Source organism: Neodiprion pinetum, chromosome 1 (genome assembly GCF_021155775.2).
Source record: "Neodiprion pinetum isolate iyNeoPine1 chromosome 1, iyNeoPine1.2, whole genome shotgun sequence".
Classification (NCBI taxonomy): Eukaryota; Metazoa; Arthropoda; class Insecta; order Hymenoptera; family Diprionidae; genus Neodiprion; species Neodiprion pinetum.
Genome location: NC_060232.1, coordinates 2,556,580 through 2,576,463, shown reverse-complemented (window position 1 = coordinate 2,576,463; position 19,884 = coordinate 2,556,580). Strand labels below are relative to the sequence as shown.

At 40.6% G+C, this 19,884-nt stretch overlaps 1 protein-coding gene across 4 annotated transcripts in view; it reads left to right on the top strand.

The window, feature by feature from the left end:
* Positions 1-19,884, top strand: part of LOC124224645 (pyrokinin-1 receptor-like) — a 35,011-nt gene that overhangs the window by 11,119 nt on the left and 4,008 nt on the right. The window contains exons 3-5 of one of the 4 annotated variants that reach the window (XM_069138059.1): positions 11,240-11,490; positions 11,642-12,535; positions 17,959-18,164. In XM_069138059.1, coding sequence (XP_068994160.1) covers positions 11,442-11,490; positions 11,642-12,535; positions 17,959-18,164 — 1,149 coding nt within the window. In that variant the 5' untranslated portion in view covers positions 11,240-11,441. Of the gene's footprint in view, positions 1-2,569; positions 3,382-11,239; positions 12,536-17,958; positions 18,165-19,884 lie in introns of those variants that run through there. The other 3 variants (XM_069138060.1, XM_069138058.1, XM_046636664.2) reach the window with 3 other exon arrangements.

Here is a 19,884-nt window from a genome sequence, read left to right as displayed (position 1 = left end):
GCCGGGATTTTTAAGCGGATTCATCCCGTCAAAATTAAACCACACAGTTTCGGCTGTCGATTCGATATTATGCATTTCCAACCCTGTACCAGGTAGCGAAACTTCTTCAAGTCGCGTGCCGGTTTCATATCTCACAGACATTATACGCCGAATCGGCGGAACGTTGTTGTGTCAGATCTTTATCGGAATTGTGGTATAAGGTATGCGAAACATGTTTATGAATAATGGCCGTGCGTTTTCACAGAGGGAGAAATATCGCGGACATTAATAGCCGCCTCTTCCCATCGGGGGGTAGAAATTCTTGGAGGGGGCGGGAGGGGGGGGGGGGGGGATGGCCACGTAAGAATTGTCAACAATTGTTCACGCTGACAGTTTGTGCAGGGTCACGATTTCCTTATTTCAGTGTGAATAAATTTGTTTTATAGCTGATACGTACGTACTCTAAGGAGATTACATTTTACCGAATGGTTCGTTGTTGTCCCCCCTTGTTTATCATTGTTATTGATGTCGTTATTTATTATTTTGTTTTGATCAAAGTTTCACCCGAAAACTTGGAGCTAACGTACGATGTAACTGCGACAGGGTGATATAAAGGAGTTTAATTTTTCATACTCCGCGAATAATTGACTACGGTCACGATCGTAGCCAATTATCCCTTTTGCGAAGTTGTTGGGTTCTTTTTAAGGGGGGGGATTAATGAAGTGGGAAGTAAAAAGTACACGCCCTTTGTAATCGGTCGGTTAATCTTTCTGCAGCGAAGGTTTCGAGTTTCTCGCCTTATTCTATCGCCAGGTATATCCTTCTGCTCTCCCTCTCTCCTTCATTTCAAAAAATACATAAGCGTTATTTGAGTATCCCTCGAAGATCTGGAACCTCTAACAACCCTCATTACGCTTCTGACCTCGAGAACTTTCGCAATAAACGGACTTTATGTTGCAATTACAAGCTCACCAAGCGTAACAACCAGCTCTTTATACCCACCTTCTTTACTCGAGTGAAAAACTCCCGGCTTGTTCTTGTAATTTGTGCCGCATGTAACTGCCAACTCCGTGCATCGTTGCGCGAGGTGAGCTTATACCTTCTCATCCCTGTCGCGTTGTGTTCAAGATAAGAAAAAAGGAAAAAGAAAAGAAATAAAGAAAACTGTATCCGCGCGATTCACGTCAAGGATCGGAATCCACCCTTCGAATTTAGTCACATAACACACGGAACAAATTTATATACCGTGGAAGGTAGAAAACGAGGTCGACGGATAACTTTTCTCATGCAAGATACTAAATCGAATTCGAAGCCCGTTTTCCGATCCATTTCATAGTAAAATCAGTCAGTCGACCTCTCGCGTTTTCTCTTGAAAGAAATTTTCCGCGAGTGAAATGCAACGGCTTCCGTATCATTTCCCACATTTACATAAAAGCACGGTCTACCTCTGTACATAAATTAGAACCACCAGGGTGGTTAATCTCTTAGTTTCGGGGTTTCGACGCCTCATACTCTTCAACCTTGTAGGTATCCGCGCGGTCGCGAAAATTGTACCTTGGGAAATCATATCAACCCTCGAAGGTTACCCAGTTATATACCACCGACCTCAATTCATCCCCCAAATCCGCTTTCAAGGGTTTCTGATAAATTTCTCCAAGTTTCATTTACGCTAGTGTGTTTTGCTGTATGATCTACATGAGCGTTAATCGCGCTTGCGATCTATATTCTTAACTTAAACTGATACCGAGGAGTGGAAACTTTTTGGATTATCACCTTCTGTAACTGAAGTTTAACCAAGTATAATTCGTCTTGTAAAGTACGACTGCACGGGCGTAAAGCTTTTTTTAGTCATTGCAACCACGGGCATCTCGTGACTGACTATCTTCGGGGAAACAGTGGCGATGCAATTATCGTCGGACGTTTTATTCAAGGATTGACAAGCCTCTGATCGATTAACGCACGCAGCAGGAACCGAAAGAGATGAGGGTGGAAAGAAATAATTTAAACGAGACCGAAGCCGTATACACGAAGATGCAGACAGTCGCCGAGTCTTGTTAAACGAAAAATAGATCCTTACGTCCGACGCCCACCACATTCATTCTCAATTCGCGTTTGTGAAACCAGTTGACAAATTCAATTCTGTAAATGACGGCTTTCATTTGACGGGATTGTCCTAATGCGTTTCAGACGATACGGACGAGCGGAACGTACCTACTAAATGAAAAAAAAAAAGAAAACAAAAAACAAAAAACAACAACGTCATAAAGACGGGACTCAAAGTCTCAGAAGGGGACGCGAATTTCGGTATAAAGAAAAAGCCCAAAAAGCTGCGTTACGATCGACAGTTCGAATCCGTCGAATCCGAATCGTCGGCCGGAATTTATGACGCGAAACAGAAGCTGAAGAACGAACGGAGATTAAGAAATCCTCGAGTCTTGAATCCGGTGTTATTGTTACGGTGTTATCGAGACAGCCGATCGGCAACAACACTTACCGGTCTTCGCGCATGCGCACTAATGCCTGGAAAGTTGAGAGTCGAAAACTCGGATAGTGTTCAGTTCACGTCGGAAGAATCGAGCGTAAAGTCGGTCCAAAGTTTCTAGTGGCAATAGCGAACAGAATGGTGATTGGTAACGCGATTCGTCCGGTGTTGGGAGAGTTGAGCGATTTTACGCTTATGTACGAGAGAGAAAACATGGGTGTTTTTGCGCTTTTTCTATCGCGCCAAAACCCGGCTCAAGATATATCAAGACGTCATTCTTTCGCGTACTTTTTCTTCCGATATATATAACCGAAGAATTTATGCAGCTCGAGAGTCAGAAGCCGATCAGTCGGTGCAGAAAAAGTGAATAAAATATTGCCGGGATAAATCATCGCTGGCTCTTTTCTAGCATTGGGTTATAGGTGGTCGTGAACACCGTGTAGGTATGTGTAAGGTGCAAGGGCGACGCGCTTGCGTGTCATTGTTCCTGCGGACCGCGAGTGAGCTTCTCTGAACTAAAGCTCGCGTCCCGAGGGGTATCCAGTTTCACCAAAACCACGCTTCGCTTCTCGGACTTTGTGAATGAACGGCGAGACGCGCGGGTCTAGAAAGTGTAGAGCTTGCAAGAGGGGAAGATCGTTGCGCGTGTGCTTTTATTAAATTATTACATAGGTACTCACTTTTTACACGTTTTCGTTTCGCTTCGAAATCCCAATTCCGACGAGTCTCTTCGTATTGTCAACCGTGCGCGGACTTTTTCTAACCCGTAAAATTCACGGTGTTGATAAATGATCGCGTAATTTGCAAAAACTAACTTATAAATTAATGGCTAAACCGATGTGTGAAACTTTCTGTGCGAGATGATGAAGATCTCGACGTGAATTATACGGAGCTTGGGATTCTCGTCTACCGTGCGCAAGGTGAGTCTATGCACAATCACATTTGTTACTTGAACAGAAAAAAAAAGTTGATGAAAATCAAGGATCTCCTCTGAACAGCATTGCCGAAAGCTTGAATTGAATTTATCGTTCGATTTTCTGTGCTAGAAATTCTCACTTCGCTAAATGCCTCGGATGTATAATAAAGTACCGTTCGCGAGTGAATTATATTAAAATCTCGAGTCTTTTCTCTTTTTTTCGTTTTTTTCTCCATTCACCCTGCGAAATTTATTTCGCCAATTACCCCAGGTCAATAAAAATCTCACCCTCTCGAAATTTGTCCTGCCCTGCGTTATCGCGAATTACGTAACAACATTGTACGCGGATTTGTTTCTCTCCCGCGTTCAAGAATCGCGCCCTTTGTTACAATAAAAAAAAAAAAAATACATTAAAAGGTGCGTAACAAAAGCTCCCTCATTCCAACTCATCATTCGTATAAATCAAACGAAGAATATTAGGTACCGGAACAATGTGCCAGGTCGCAGCTGTACGTCATTAATCAAATTATATACATTCCTCGTACCGGTCGATTTCGAGAGTGCGAATCCAGCACTCTGGCTATTATTGCATGGCCATAAACTACGGAATGCCACATCGGCATCGGCAACACTGACGTTGCACTGCACGGTTCCATGGGCTTTGAATTCCCTCCGTCGTCTCATCGCCCTATCAAAATTATGCGCTGTTTGCACAAGGTTTGTCACTGAGAAAACAGTCTTCAACAATCCGGATTTCCACCCTCCGATACTCCCGCAAACAATATCACGGTGTTTATTGTCATAGCTGCGCGCTGACGCTGCCCATTAAACCGAACCTCGTTATAGTTGCAGCAGTTTGACGGTAACATTTCGTGTATTTTGGCTACTTCGTTTGGTTGTAGTCGGTTATTTTGTTCTGTTATTTTATTTTTTCGACATCGAAAGAACGATTTATTTTTCCAACGGAGCAATGTATGCCGCACGGCTTCCGAGTCAAACTAATTGGAGTTCTCGCATTACGTGACCTGTCGTGAAAAATAAAAATGGTTAGCTTCACGGGTGAAATGTAGCTTCGAAAATTAACACCCTGGTATCGGACAATATGCTGTTTATTTCAAGGTGACAAGTGTAATGTTATGAGAGAGAAAAGTAAAATGATGAAATTGCACTGATTTTCCTTAACTATTTTCATTTTTCACCAATATATTTCTGGATAGCAAGTAACGATTACTTTTGAAGCTATAACCAGGAAAGCCAGTACCCGTAACTAGTATTGATCACTGCTACTATTTTTTATTTTGATGCAACAATAAATTAATAAGACATCAAGTTTTATTCAACCGAGGAAGTGCGGTCTAATAAACATACTGATTTTGCGTTAAAACAAGCAGAAAATAAAGCAATGACAATTACAATCGCCTTAAATAGTTACTCGTCCCTCGTTTTCTCGTAAAAGTTCTCTAGTAACAATGAAATCAAAATAAACAATCGACCAAATGAAATTTTCCGCAGTTTGAATACGTTTTTGGCCGCTTTGCTTGCTGTCGGAAATTTACATCCAATTGCCAGTCATCAGTAACGCTCGTTGTTAATGCATGCACTGAGAAAAATTTTTAGTTCCGGCTACCGCTCAGTCCTTAACTATTTTCATTTTTTACCACAACCGAAAAATATAGTTCTAGGTACAAAATGAAAAATAGTTTTGTAGCTGTTACCAGAAGGTCTAGTGTCCGTTACTATTCTTTCTCATCACGATCACTCTTACTATATTTTCTTGTAACTCTTGCGAAAATTTAATGCTTGCGCAACAATAAATTGATGTTAAAGCCTTACTTGACAAAAAGAGTACCTGGTTTTTCGCAATTTTAACAATATTCCAACAGTTTTTTTTTAACGATACCTGTTTTACTGAATTTTTCTAGTTACAATAACAAATAACATTTTTTCGCAGTGTGAAAATTTTGCGTAACCGGAAAGTTTCAAGAATTATCGACGATCACGACGTTAAAAGTTCTTTTATATCTACTCGTTACACTTTGTTCCACCTCACAAGCCGAGGTGTAAATTATTCTAACGCACTTCCTCGGGGTCCTTATCATGCGAAGGACCGCGATGAAAGTCAAGCAGGCAACTTTGCTACCGCATATAATGTTGGAATAATGCTTGAGGCCCAGAAAACCGTATCCGCGATCTTCCAATCGATGGCTCTGAGAAGCAGTGAACCGATCCGACGTCGATCTATCCTGAGACTTAATAACGCTCCGGTTTTTCCTTCGAGAAATAAGATAACAACAAAAAAAAAGAAAAATATCCATCAAAACTCCATTAGATTTGTCGCTGCAGCGCGCGTTCAGCTTTGATTTTCCTTCTTCTTTTTGCTTGTTATAAAAATCTTTGTAAACGGCCAAACACGCTAGAGCATAATTTCCACGCTTATTATTGATCCTAGGACTTGTGTTTTTTTTTTTTTTTTGTTTTCTCATTCGGGTTTATTTTTTTCCCCAAGTAATTTCACAACTTGCCATTTATAATTCTGGTAGAAGCCATCGCTCACGCATTAAATGGCGGAGAAATCGTTAAAGGGCGAGTTCGTAAAGAGCATTCGTGGTTTAAATTGTGGCCGAAAAAGTTTTGGAGAGATCGCTATTAAGAGATGGAGTTGAAAAAGTGATATTTTAACTTCTCCTATATTACATTATCATCCCGGTTCAGTTGCAGTAACGAGACTGGAAAGCGTCCACGAATATCCAGTACCGATTTTTGTCTATTCTTTTTATGTTTGTGTGGTTAGCAATAAATTCAATTATTTATAATTTTTCATGAAACTTTGTTTCCGGGAAGAGGGAACAAAAAAATCGTCAATCTTGAGGAAGTTTGAACGCGATATTCAATAAGTCGGATTTACGAGGTGCGATACGTTATGCTTCTGATAAAATTTGAAGAAAACTGTTCGAAATTTTAACCATAAATCAGAGCGATGCGAACGAAAGTTTTTCAAGCATCGCGCCTCTCGCTGTGCGATGAAAAATATTTCATTCTTATTTTGATAACTTCAATCTGCAGAGTAACCGGAATAAAGCACATTTCAATTTTTTTTCTCCTTCAGATAAAGCTAGCCTCTGTTTGATTAATCGAGCTTATCTCATAAGCTGTTGAAAAAATTTATTTCCCGCTTAAAACCGAGCGCGGAAGAAAGAAATTGACTGCAATTAATTCCTCGACAGGATCAGTGGCGGTAGCAGCCTCAGGGGTTAAAAGTTTTCCGTATAACCGACTGGTTGAAAAAGACAACAAAGACCACGGAGAAGAAAAAACTCGGGGAGGGGCGAGAAATAATGCGGAGAGAAAATTCCCCTGGGATAATATAACAGGTTCGTGGTTGAGACGATTCGCGTCTAGCAGGAAGACACACATGCAAATTTGCAACCCCCTGGATGTCGGTCGGTAGATTCACGTGGGTAGCGAGACGTGAATTCGGGGTGAAGTTGTAAATTTTGCATCGCCCTGACGCACCCCAGATATATATTTCCCATTAAAAACCGACCATTTTTTTCCTCCACAAAAATGTTTTTTGTTTTTTTTTTTTATTTTCAATCGGTCGATGCACATCGCTCGATTAAACATGTGCAACTATGTACGGTGATCGTAACGACGCAACCTCATCGAAACATTGTACGAAATTAATACGCGTTGTTGTAACGTCGGTTGAAAGTGGAAAAGCAGCGTGATTACCGAAAATTATCGCTCGTCGTTTGATTTTTCATTTTTTCTACAACGTTTTCTTTGCTTGCTCAGCTATTTCAATAAGTGAAATTCGGAGCGGGGTTGACGAATTATTTTAAATTTTCGAATGCTCGAGAGATAGAATTTCTTTTCATATCGGTATTCCAAAATGTTGAAAGATGAAGTATAGAGTATAGTCTCAATATCTTTTCTTCTACCCTGGATTCTCGAAAATCTTACCAACTATACGGATATATACGGCTGTTTTTGAATATTTTATATTTCAAACCTGTTATTGTGTGTTCCACTTTTTTCATCCCCGACGAATATTTGAAATGGAAAATTTTTAACAATGTATTTTGAGCTCACCGAGAAATCAGGACAAAAATTATTGGGGTGTGGAATTTTTTTTCCGGAAGGGACAACGAGGGGTTTATTGTTACTGTTCACATCCCTTTCACTTTTATCGCTATACATTGATAACGGCATCCGCAAGCTCGGACTATTGCTTACTCGATATTAATAATTTCACTGGCTTCCGGTCGGAAACTTCCAGGGTTATCATCACAACGTGTATAAGTAGACCAGGTACGTCACGTCGCGGTGCGGCGGACAGATTGAAGCGAAGATGGATGGACAGATGGCTACTTCTCGAATATAATGTAGTACTTGTCGAAACTCGGGAAGGCAATATTTTTCCAATACTCGATAACACGGCCTGTTTGCCCCAGAGTATTACAGATACATTAGGGTGGTCCTTAATAGGGTTGTTTTTGAATTTTTATCCTCCCAGAAGCTTAGACGCTTTTACATTAATAAAAACGAATTCCCTAAAAATTCGTGCTCTTTATATCAACTATGAGATAGTCCGCTTTGAGATCGAAGTATCTTATGCAGGAAGTAGCCTGGTAGAAAACTCGTTTTGCTCTTTGAAATTTTATAAGTCGTTAACGAATATACCGACAATAATGGAAAATACAGTGCAATATATTTTACGATAGAGTTGTTTATTTCGTAGCTATACTTGACAGAATAATAGTTTCATATGAATTATACCTTGAACGTTAATTACCATACGAACGCCTTCATTTACAAATTTTAAGCAGTACAGTTTTTTTTTTAGAGCGTTTCATTCTTTATTAAAATATACATTTTTCAGTATTGTCGGTGTATTCGTCAACGACTTGTTAAATTTCAAAGAGCAAATAATTTTTTTTCCATGACATTTCCATTAGACAGTTGGATCACAAAGTGGAGTATCTAAGATTTGATACAGAGAACTCTAATTCTCCGGGATTTTTTTTTAATCAATTTGAAAGCATTCACACCCCTGGAAGCATGAAAATTCAAAAACAACCGTATTAAGGACCACCCTAAGCTGGATATACTCACCGTCGTACAAACGCAGAAATACTTTCTGAAAAGATGCAAGCAGGCATATTAAAGAAAATATCTCCACCCGAGGTGCTCTTTAATCATTATCTTCACCTAGTTACTATCCTTAGTATAATTCACTAATTGAAGTGTAACATTTACTATGTTGCGATGTGCGATACGGAGTTAATAAATTAACTAATTTGGAAAATATCATTCGCATTCGTCACAATTGAAATTCTCACGCTATAAAAAAACAGTACGATGGAATGGATAGGCGACATTTTCGTCAAATTGTAGAATAAAATCAACACGCCCTTGTTAGGAAAGAAATTTCCTTAACACGTGACGTGCACTAAATGTGTCGAATGAAGAAACGCGATTCGTGACCCTTGCGTCAGAAGATTGGAAACTTGATACGTACGTCGCGAATCGATATGAAATCGTTTTATGTTACCATAAAAGCTAAAAGGCTCCGTTATTGATGGTCATTTCTTGAACAAATAAGAGCTTTAATTTTGCCATTAATAAAATATGTGTAATTATGCACTCCGCATAGTTGCAGTTTTCTGTAGGTATTAAATTGTGCAGCTAGTCTGAGGTACCTACCGATGACCTACTGAGTTAATAGCCCTAAGGGCTAATCACTCTCGAGAAAATGACCACCTTCCACAAATTCAGACGTATTAGGTCTTTGCCCAAGGAATCGCTTTAGCCGGTATAATTTCGTACACACAGACTTGATCGATATGCGATAATTTCGAATACCGTACCTCCGGTATTCGACTCTGTTTTTATAAATCAATGGGCCCTACAGCCACGGGACTTATCTGCGTATACGAATGTGTAGACTTCAGATAAGCCAGGCTCGTGATTGAATTCCATTACGTGACGCGCCTCCGTGTACGCGGATATTCGGCTGATAATATTTGGAAACAAAATATCGGTGACGCTTCTGCGATGTATTTTCGCGATTCATAAAAAAATATCTCTGAAAACAATCGTAGAAACTAAATTTTCCCCCCGTTTTCAACGGCCGAAGGTTGGAGTGACGAAGTAATCATTCGGCTCAATAACGCGATAGCTGACAGCGTCGATGGGACGGAATGTGACAGACAAGAATTTTGGCGGACAGTCACGGTTAAAGCTCTCGAAAACTCGACTCGCAAATTCCGAAAATCGCTGCTTCAAGAGAGTGCTCAAAAGTTAGACAGCCTCTGAAACGCGTCTCTCAATTTACTTTCAACTCGGTATTCATTGTGTTTGTTTGCCGGTTAATGTTCTCTCTGAAGTGAACTACACCCATCGCAATGAATTCCGGAAAAGTTTATCCTTCTCCGACTAATAGCGTAATTATGCAAGGCAAACTTGAATAAATATACAAACGAGCCTGCACCGAGTGTTCTTGATAGTGCGGAGTTAATGCCGTCCTTATCCCTTAAAAGGCGAGACCCGCATCCGGGTAAATGATTTTTTAAACTGAACGTTACCTCCGGATCGTGGCCGCGTCCGTAAACGCCGCAGAACACGAAATAATGCGTGAATGATCGTTCAGTCCGCTTGACATTTCGCTATAACGAGCAGCGGTCCTCGCCAAAACTCCTGATTTCCTCGCACCGACAAAGGACAGGTTTCTATTTATAGAATGGGAAGAAAGAATAACAATCTCGACCCTCGTCCTTCCTCGCTGACGCAATTTTTAAGAACTTAGAAGAATATGCCCCTCTTGAGAGCTAATTTTGCGCGGGTTAGAAGGAGAATTTTGTCTTCGTAATCGTAAGTTTAACGTGAAACTCCAAGGTGTCCAGTTTACGAGAATATAGCCATGATCCAACGAAAATAGCTTCCGTTATTTGAATTAAAGGGCTGGGCCAAAGTGTAGGCAATTACTCCGAAATGCTCGGGGCTTTTTCTTGCCGAGGCCTATCTCGCGGTTACAGGTCTTATCGAACGATAAGAGGAGCACAACCAGTAGGGTGTTTCAAAAAAATAATTTACGATTTTCCACCGTCGTATCCCCGAAAAAGTTTGTTTACGTTAAAAGAAAGGTTTTGTGAAAAGATGTGCGTTTTAAGTCATGTGGAAGATAGCGCTTTATTCACAATTTGTTGAATTTCTGAAGAAACACGTTGTAGCACTTGAATTATTATTTCTTTCCTGACGTTTATGTTCAACCCAAAGATCACGATCCATAACACAACAATATATCAACTGGGAATCTTATTCTCCTAAATTAAAAGTTCATATTGAATTATAACTGTTTTATGAGGTTGAATTAATAAAGAAAAAGATCGTCTGATATGCTTCTCAAACATCAACCGGAGACTAAATATTAGAAGTGTGGGTCTTCTGTGTGATGTAAGTTGATATTATGTGCGATGTAAGCAATAAGGAAAAAAATTTATTCGGGATACTTTATAAATTTTTAAAAACCTACAAAAGTAAAAAATCAACTGAGCGCGATTTTCTACCTAACGTGGAACGCTCATCTGTTGACAGAACCTTTCTTTTAACGCAAAAAAACTCTAAGGGGGCTCCATGGTAAAAAATCGCAAATTATTTTTTTCATCACACCCTAATAATCACCGTTGATTATGCATTTTCTTCAATAACTTTAATCAACCCGTGAAGCGTGTGAGACCCTGACTTTCAGACTCGGAAATGGTTCTCTCCCAGCCCCCCAGTGCTTGGAATTATCAAAGTCAGCCAAAGAAGCTAACTGGTTAACAAATTTGCTAAAATTTTATCTTCGCATATTTTCGCAGAGTGCAGAGGTTCATCGGAATGTGGAAAGACACTTCAACAGTCCCTCAGTGAATCACGTCAAGGCCGATGATGGCTCCTCCATGCTTCCAGACACGAGACATTCCTTTCCCGACGAGTGTCCTGAGGGACGAAAGCGCGGCCTTCAAACCGGAAGAACCTCCGGTGGAAGATTATCAGGCCTTTTATTCCTGAACGGGAAAAATGCCCGTAAAGCCGACTGGACGGGGTTCGACAACCTCGTCCAAAGAAGGTGAGAACCTTGTCTAAGAACCTGGGTGGCATGGTTCCTCTGATCCTGGAAGACGGTAGGTGGCTCTACAGATACCAGGAGACGGCGAGTCCAACGTCGCTCTCCTTCTCGGAGGCCGAGTCGGCCTCATCATCCTCTGGTCTCTTCTTAGGTGCAACGGGGACGCCGGTTCCCTCTGGGTACCGGAGCACGTGGGGGGCGCGCCGGGACCCCCTCTACATCGTGATTCCAGTGACGGTTATATACGCGGTGATATTCCTGACCGGCGTCGTCGGTAACGTCAGCACCTGCGTGGTTATAGCGCGTAACAAGTCCATGCACACGGCCACCAACTACTACCTCTTCAGCTTGGCGGTCTCCGACTTGCTTCTCCTGGTCTCCGGACTTCCGCCCGAGATGTACTACATCTGGTCCCACTTCCCGTACGTCTTCGGCGAGGTGTTCTGCGTAATCCAAGGATTTGCCGCCGAGACTTCGGCCAACGCCACTGTGCTTACGATAACAGCGTTCACCGTCGAACGCTACGTGGCCATTTGCCACCCTTTCCTCTCGCACACGATGTCCAAGCTGACAAGGGCGATAAAGTTCGTCGTTGCGATTTGGCTGGTCGCTCTCTGCCTCGCCGTTCCGCAGGCCATGTCCGTTGGCATCGTTTACGAGACCTTCGACGACGGTAGGATTCCGTACGAGGATCACTACGTTTGCGTTGTTAAGCGGGTCGTCATTCCTCACGCCTTCGAGATTTCCACATTCGTATTCTTCGTCGCTCCTATGACTCTTATCACCGTTTTGTACGTACTTATTGGACTCCAGCTTCGACGCTCCAGCGTAATAGCGAGAGGCGGCGCAGCCGGAAGCAGCGTTTCCCTCAAGGCCAGGGGCATGTTTAAACGAAAGGAACGACCGGCCACAGAAGTCGTCGCCGTTATGCTGCCAGAGACTTGCCAGGGACAGGGAAACGATGCGAGCCTCAACGACGATGGAAGGAAAAATTACTCCAAGAATGTTCCGAACAAGGCGACGAGGCACGTCGTCAAAATGCTCGGTGAGTTTCCACTTTTCTTTCATTCATTTTAAAGTCATGTTTCATCGGTGCCTTTTGTCAATTTTATTACGAATTAGTCGCACATTAAATATCTTGATGTTACTTCTCGAATTATTATCTTTGTAAGTTGTACAAAAATAGAAGAATACTGAACATTTAGAGACAACCTTAAACATCGATGCTTTATTTTGCATAAACTCAAAATTCGATTCCACTACATACGATAGCTGATTTTATTCAGACGGCTGTTCTCTATAAAGTCACTGAAACATGGATTTCCCCTTTTTCCAATAGTCAATTCACTGTTTGTCGACCATAATTATATCCTTGCAATGGTGTAAACTAAAATACTTAACGATATCAGCATGATAGAGAATCAAGTGTTGTGAATTTGCAATAAAAAGTCTTCAAAGTTGAACGAACATTCGTAGAGTCAAATCGAATAAATCCAATTGATTTTCAACCTATACTTTGAAACGATTTGAAATGAATCGTCGATGTCAAAGTGTTTTTGTTATTTTTTTTTTCATTTTTAATACCAATATATTTTCTATTTCTGTATTTTTGAAGAGATCTTCTCAGCTCACCGCAATACAATAGAATCTGATAACTGTTCAATCTTCGACTATCTCGTAATAAAATAAATACAAAATATCCATTTTTTTGCTTACAAATCACCCCAACTTAATCAGCTTTTTTTCTTTCGCCGTATATTTCTTCCAACAAATTTTGTTTTTTCTTCTCTTTACTTATCTTCACGTCTGATGCATCGTTATGAGCCGCCCTTATTTAAGGGCAGGGAAATGAGTAATGAAAAAGTGAGTCGCGTACGCTGCGACGAAGACTTTATACGATTTTGAAACTCGCGGGCGCTGTTTCTCCTGAAGTTTTACGACTTTGGAACTAGTTTCCAGCGATTTCGAGGGTCGAAATATACCTACCACAAGTCTCAGACTTAGTAACCCTCCCTCGGTGTCAAAGTGCTACCTACTTTGTCATTGGTCCATGCACGCGTTCAGCTAATACTGGATGTTGTACGTCAGAACCTGCATGCGGTGCTTCACCTTCTGCGAGGGTTGAAATATATCATTGTAACATTCGCTGCGAGCCGGTGATTTGCGGCGTGAAAACCTAGAACGTCAGAGTCATTTTTCACGGTATTTTCTAGCTACGAATTTATCTGTTTCACAGGCGGAACGACGCCGAGTCCTGGAAAAAAAATCGATCAGGCTTTCATTTTATATACCTGTAATACATACACTGGCTTTTCGGTATATCGTGTGAGCATTTGTCCAAAATCATGTATACATACAGTATACCTATATCCACTATCATTTTATTTCTTGCTGTAAAAAAGTAATCGGGATAAAGTCAGTGACGTTACTTTAACGATGCATGTTTGGGAAAAATCGTTATTCCGCACCCTTAGCAATGTTCGAAATTCAATAAACGATAACAAACAACACATAATCTTATTTTGAATGTCGTTATGAAATTGTGAAACATAGATTTTTCCCTGATGTTTCAAATGACAATGTATGAAAAATTTATCTACATCACGGCAATATCTGTAGCAGGGATGATCGGCTATCGAATGTCTATTTTTACCAGACGAGCTGCGAAAGTTACTCCCCGAAGAAAGGGCGTTATTCTCGCCATTATGTTTCGCGGCTTCGTAATCGACGGCTCGACAAGATCGTACCTATTCCCTTAGTTCTGGCCTCAGGCTGCAGACGTTAAATCGTCGCCAACGATCATTAAACTTAAGTGCCTCGCTCCGCGAGGGATCGACGCGGAAAGTTACGCTGGGCGAATCTATATACGTGTGTTACATAAACGAACTGTTGCTACGCGCTTATAAGTGCGAACATCGAATCTGCAGGGTGAAATTGCAATTTATACAAATAATAGCGGAACTACGAGGAAAGAGAAAATTTCTAATAAATCTTTCCACCATTCTCTGAGGCTCAAATTTATCCGAAAATTGTAGAATTTGATAAATTGATGAACAAAATCTCCTCCCCGCAACGAAACTTGTGAAAACAGCAAGATATCAAAACGTTAGAATTCCAACTTGTCGACCGATTTATATTACACATTCGTATATTCGTTGGAGATTAATTATTGGGTTTAGAAGTAAACCCTCGCTGAACAATCAACTAGATCACCGGTTAACTACGAACGAGTTAATTGCTGGTTACTGTTTAATGTCATTGATAGTCTGTAATCCGAGTTAATGAACCCCTGCCTCGAATAGATACGAGCCAAATACACCCGACCTTTAATCGTTATCACGCCATTAATTTCGCACTACAGAAATTCTGGACCGAAGGTCCGCGCTTAAGCCGATAACTTTTGAGCATCGCGTTAAATACGGGGAAAATTTTCCGTCACGTGGGTATAATTAGTTAGGATTTTCTACCGTAATTCTTCGTTCCTCATTTTTATTTTTGTCTTTAAAGAAAATTTTCGCGGAATATAACTTTATATTTGTGACGGAGAAAATAATTTCACAGAAAATCTCTCGCTGTGATATTTCGAAGTGGACGACGTGTAATATCCACGACTATGAGGGGAAGTAAAGTATTGTAGAAAAAGATTTCCTTTCTTCTCTCAATCTCCGTTTCCCTCCCGTTCTTTGGATTACGTTCGTAATAGCTCGTGTAATATAAAGTCGAGTCGACGTGGATGAGCGGGAACACGAACATTTTTTTTATCTTTTCTTGTTATTTTCCTCTTTTCTTTTAATTTCTTATTCATTTTCTTTTTTTAGGCGGACAACTTTTTCGGCAGGAAATAAGAAAAGTGAATTAGGAGAGATTACCTCGGTATCTCGTGAGCGGTTAACTGACGTGAGGTAATCTTATTGAAATGTACGTGCGGGTGTTTCTAAGTCGGTGGTATATCTATACAAACCGTGTGTGATTTCAAATTCTACGATCCGTCTCAGTTTTTGATTTCTAGTTGTAACGTTTCGTAGTCTTAAAAACTAATGTTTTATTTCAAACATGAAAATGTCGGAAAATAAAATCCGTTAAACGATTTGCAAATGAAATTTTTAGTCTTTTTTTATTTCACGCAATGAAAGGTTATTGGTTAAAAGTGTAGATAAGTATAAATTTGGTAGTTGAAATTTGATAGTTGCTTTTATAACATGTATGCTAATTATTTCTAGTTCTGTTCGTTCTGGAGTCACACAGCTCGATTTATTTTTCTACTTTCTATTAAAGGTTAATTATTTTGAATCTCTACAGAGTTCGTAGATTTTTGTTTAACAATTTTATTATCATCACAGACTAAGTAGTTTAAACTTTTTAATGATATTAAATATTTTATCTACGGAAAGAATCATGAATTTACAAGACTTAGGCAACTGTCGAATGATAGATTTACCGATTTTCGTGTTGGTCGACCACATAATTTTGATCCGTATACCGTTAAGTTTAAATTTCATTGTCTCTAGCCTATTGCCTGTTACATAATATCTTATATAACAGTAAAGCCCAAAAATAATAATAATTTTTTAATGCTCACCGTGAGTAACAAATAAAAATTAATTCAACTCAATAATAAATAGTGACGGTAAACGGGCGATTAAGCTAAGCTAAGCTTGGAAACCGAGTATCGTAAACGTTGAAATATAACGTGATGAAAGCTTCGTTATAGACAGTTCAGTGAAAATTAATCGCAGAAGACTGTAAGCATCGCCCTTTGAATCTGTGTTGGCAGAAACCTTTTGTCGTTAACGATCGCATGTTTCTAATCTAATGTTAGAATTTCTCCGGGTAAAAACTGTCAGCTCATTGATTAAACAGAAAATTAAATATTACCGCAAGTAAACAAGTCGTACAGTTTCTTCTTTTTTTTTTTATGTTGAGAATTTATCCTCCTTAAGGCATTTGCCACACTATATATTATTTCGCTCCTGTAGTTATGCAGCTTAGCGAACAAACGTGGGGTAATTTTGACTTTTACGCACGTCGCTGACGCGGAGGTCCATCTAACATAATTTTAGAGGGTGCAGGTTCTCGCTCGGCAAGGAGACGAGGTGGCAACGAGTCTTACGCTCTTGTATTACCTACCTGGGAAAAGCGAGAAGATATGTAAGCTGGTTTCCCTTTATTCAGGGAGCATGGAACCAGCCGTGCAGACACCGGAATACTAAAGCAGAACACAGCCGCGGAAAATCCAAGCTGCTGTAGGTGAAGCTGGGGCGTTGAATAAATGCGGAAAATTTATTCCTTGAAATTTATATATATATATACAGGAGCAGGGAAAAAATTACAATGAAGAAAATTTCAGGTTTATACGTATTTCTGACGGAAGGAGGATTGGCGAAAAATACTTTGCCTTGCAATTTTTTTACTCTCTTGAAAAGCACCAACGATCATTGTGGTGACTTGAGAACCTGGCATCAATTTTACTTCCATACCTTAAATATGCTCAAGCGTATTAGATCGAAGTGTGACTGTTGAACGAAGCGAGGAAAATAAATCACAATTTTATTTTCTACGCCTGATTTTCAATTTTTATAATCGATTGACGCCGAATTTTCACATTTTAAAAGAAATCTACACTTTCATTTCCTGATATTTTTACGAACAGCATCCAACCCATTAAAACTTGATCTCAAACGAAGAGTAAATAAAAAAGTAACTTTAAAGTGAATTTACCCAGCAAATATCGCTTCGTCTTTTGTTACCGACTCTCTTGCGCAAGTGGTGAGCATTGAACAAGGACCTTTCCCTTTATCTGCAGCTTAATTGTTCAGCAAAATTCAAGTCGCATTAACGAGGAATGAAAAGCTGCCTGGTGGACGCTTGAATTCGAGTCTAAGAACCGCACTGTTTACCTCTCAGAAATTGTCGCAACATTGGTGCATTGCGCAAAGTTTATTCGGACAGAGTACTCGGTATGTATACCGAAGTAATTCTTTGAATCAACGGTACGAATTCCAAGACTTTGCGCAGAGCACGCCGCGTGCAAATTGAATTTTATCCATCCTGCATCGTCGAAACGAGAGCAGAATAATTCCAAACTTTATAAAATTGTTTGCTGAAAAGCAAGGGTGAATATTTTCAACCCCTTCCTGTGGATCGAAAAACTGCGGAACCGTAATTAACGATATAACGTGAAACGGAAATGCGCGATTTCAATAAAAATTTCCGGGCACGAAGGGTCGGTCAGGAGTCACGAAGTACGTGAAAATCGCCGGCTTTATCTACCGCAAAATCAATCTTTCCGAATGGGTTTCAGCCCTCGATAACGGGCCCGTTTCTCGGGTCACAAATCAGCGAGCGGGACTCCCCTGCCGAATTCAAATCGGCGAAAGATCCATCGTTCCATTTGTCAGACGCAGGCGCTTCCCGCGATTTATTACGCATACGTCCGACTGCTTCATCCTCCCTATTTTCTGTTTCCAGTCGCTGTTGTCGTGGCGTTCTTTATCTGCTGGGCTCCCTTCCACGCTCAGCGATTGCTCGCCGTTTACGGCACCAACCACGCCCCCCACATGGTCGCGGTCTTCAACGTCCTCACCTACGTTTCCGGGGTCCTCTACTACCTTTCGACGACCATCAACCCCCTGCTTTACCACATCATGTCCAACAAGTTCCGCGAGGCCTTCAAGGTAATTTCAGCTCAAGTCGAAACCCTGGTGGTAAGATATTTTTGCACCCCTAACGATCGGACAAAGCGGCATCCCGAGTACCCCAAATCCGACCGAGGGTAAGAACGGAATCTGTTCCACCATTTGTAAGGGTTGGAAATCCCTCCCTTGGTTAAATATCAGCCGCTTTTTCGATGCAACTTGTTACCGCGATCTTGCCCCTGAGACATCTAAATTTCAACGCAGTGGTCGGTCAAAGCAGTACCCTGAATCCGTCAAATCTGATCAAGGGTGAAACCAGAATCTGCAGTACCGATTGCGAGGGATGAAATATCTTCCCTTACCGACTTTCGGCCTGTCCGTAACCTGTGGACGATCCTTGATCAGAGGTCCGCGAATTTTTCTGGCGCAATTTGCTATCGCGATTGTACAATTTTTTTGTCTAGATTTCAAATAAGAAGGAATCGGACCAACGAACAAACTGAACCGCGAACAGCTCGTCGAGGGTGGAAAATTGCCAATTATGAAAAGATTGCCGTGTATTGAAAGTCCGGGCTTTGGGATAACGCCAAACTTTTAATTGCTCATTCCTGATCACGTGTTTAATTACATAGTCAAAGAGTTTTCCCTTTTCAGAATTCGTAAAATTTGGTAGCGATATAATAATAACTTGCTTGCGTGCCCAACCGGGCTCCGAGATGCAACAAAGTTCCGTTTAGTCACCTGTACCGAAAGTTTATTTGTACATGATAACGAGGACAAAACTTTGTCAAGTCTTTGGAAAATATAACATTCGCTTGGTTCAAGCTGCGCGAAAAGTTTTTCACCTTATCCGCTGGCTCGGAATATTGCGGACATTGTAAAAGCACCTGATTCGCCGTGTTTTCTTGGTATAATTTTGATCAGAACTCCGACTGTCTCTTTGAATCGACAAACTCTTCCTGACACATCATTATCAGATTTTCGTGAGGCAAGCACACCACGACAATAATTTGAATATATTTTTATTTGATTTCTTAGAAATTTGTGATTTGAATAATTAAAAAAGTACTGGAGCGGTCAAAACCAAAATCTGATTAGTTCTATGTTTAGAAAAGCCTCGTCGATTGAGACCAAAATCATTAAAACGCGACAATTTCTTTTCGAGATATCGTCGGATCAGAAAATTGATCATATAAATACACACACACATCGTCCGTCTGAAAATAGTCAGGGATGGTTATCTAGACCTTCAAAAGTCGAGATCTAGTAAAAACTGAAATTTTCATTTTAGCCACGATTGCAATAACTTCCTTTTTTCTCAGAAACCAGAGGAATGGGAAGTTAAAAGGAATCTGGTGAATTTTATTGAATATACGAATCTCGTTTCTCTTTTAAAAAACCAGCCACGGTTTTGCGTAACCTTTCATCTACCCGAAACGAACTTTCCATCATTCGAGAGACCCGAATGTAATTTCTGTTTCGAGAACCACGTGCCGTGTACGTACATATGTATACGAGGGCTTTAAAGTCGGGAGAGAGTTTCATTTTACATATTTGCTGAAAAAAATTCGGAATTCGCGTTAACCCACGTTCCCTCCTCCTCCAAACGAACGTCAATCCAGAATTTTCTTATTTTCAGAAGAACAAGCGAGGCCCAGCCTCCGGTGGCGCAGAAATCTGTTCCGCAAAGTAAAAGCAGAGTACACCTGCATACCCATCAAATCCTCCCAAACAAATCCCCCGGGATTAAACGCTTCGA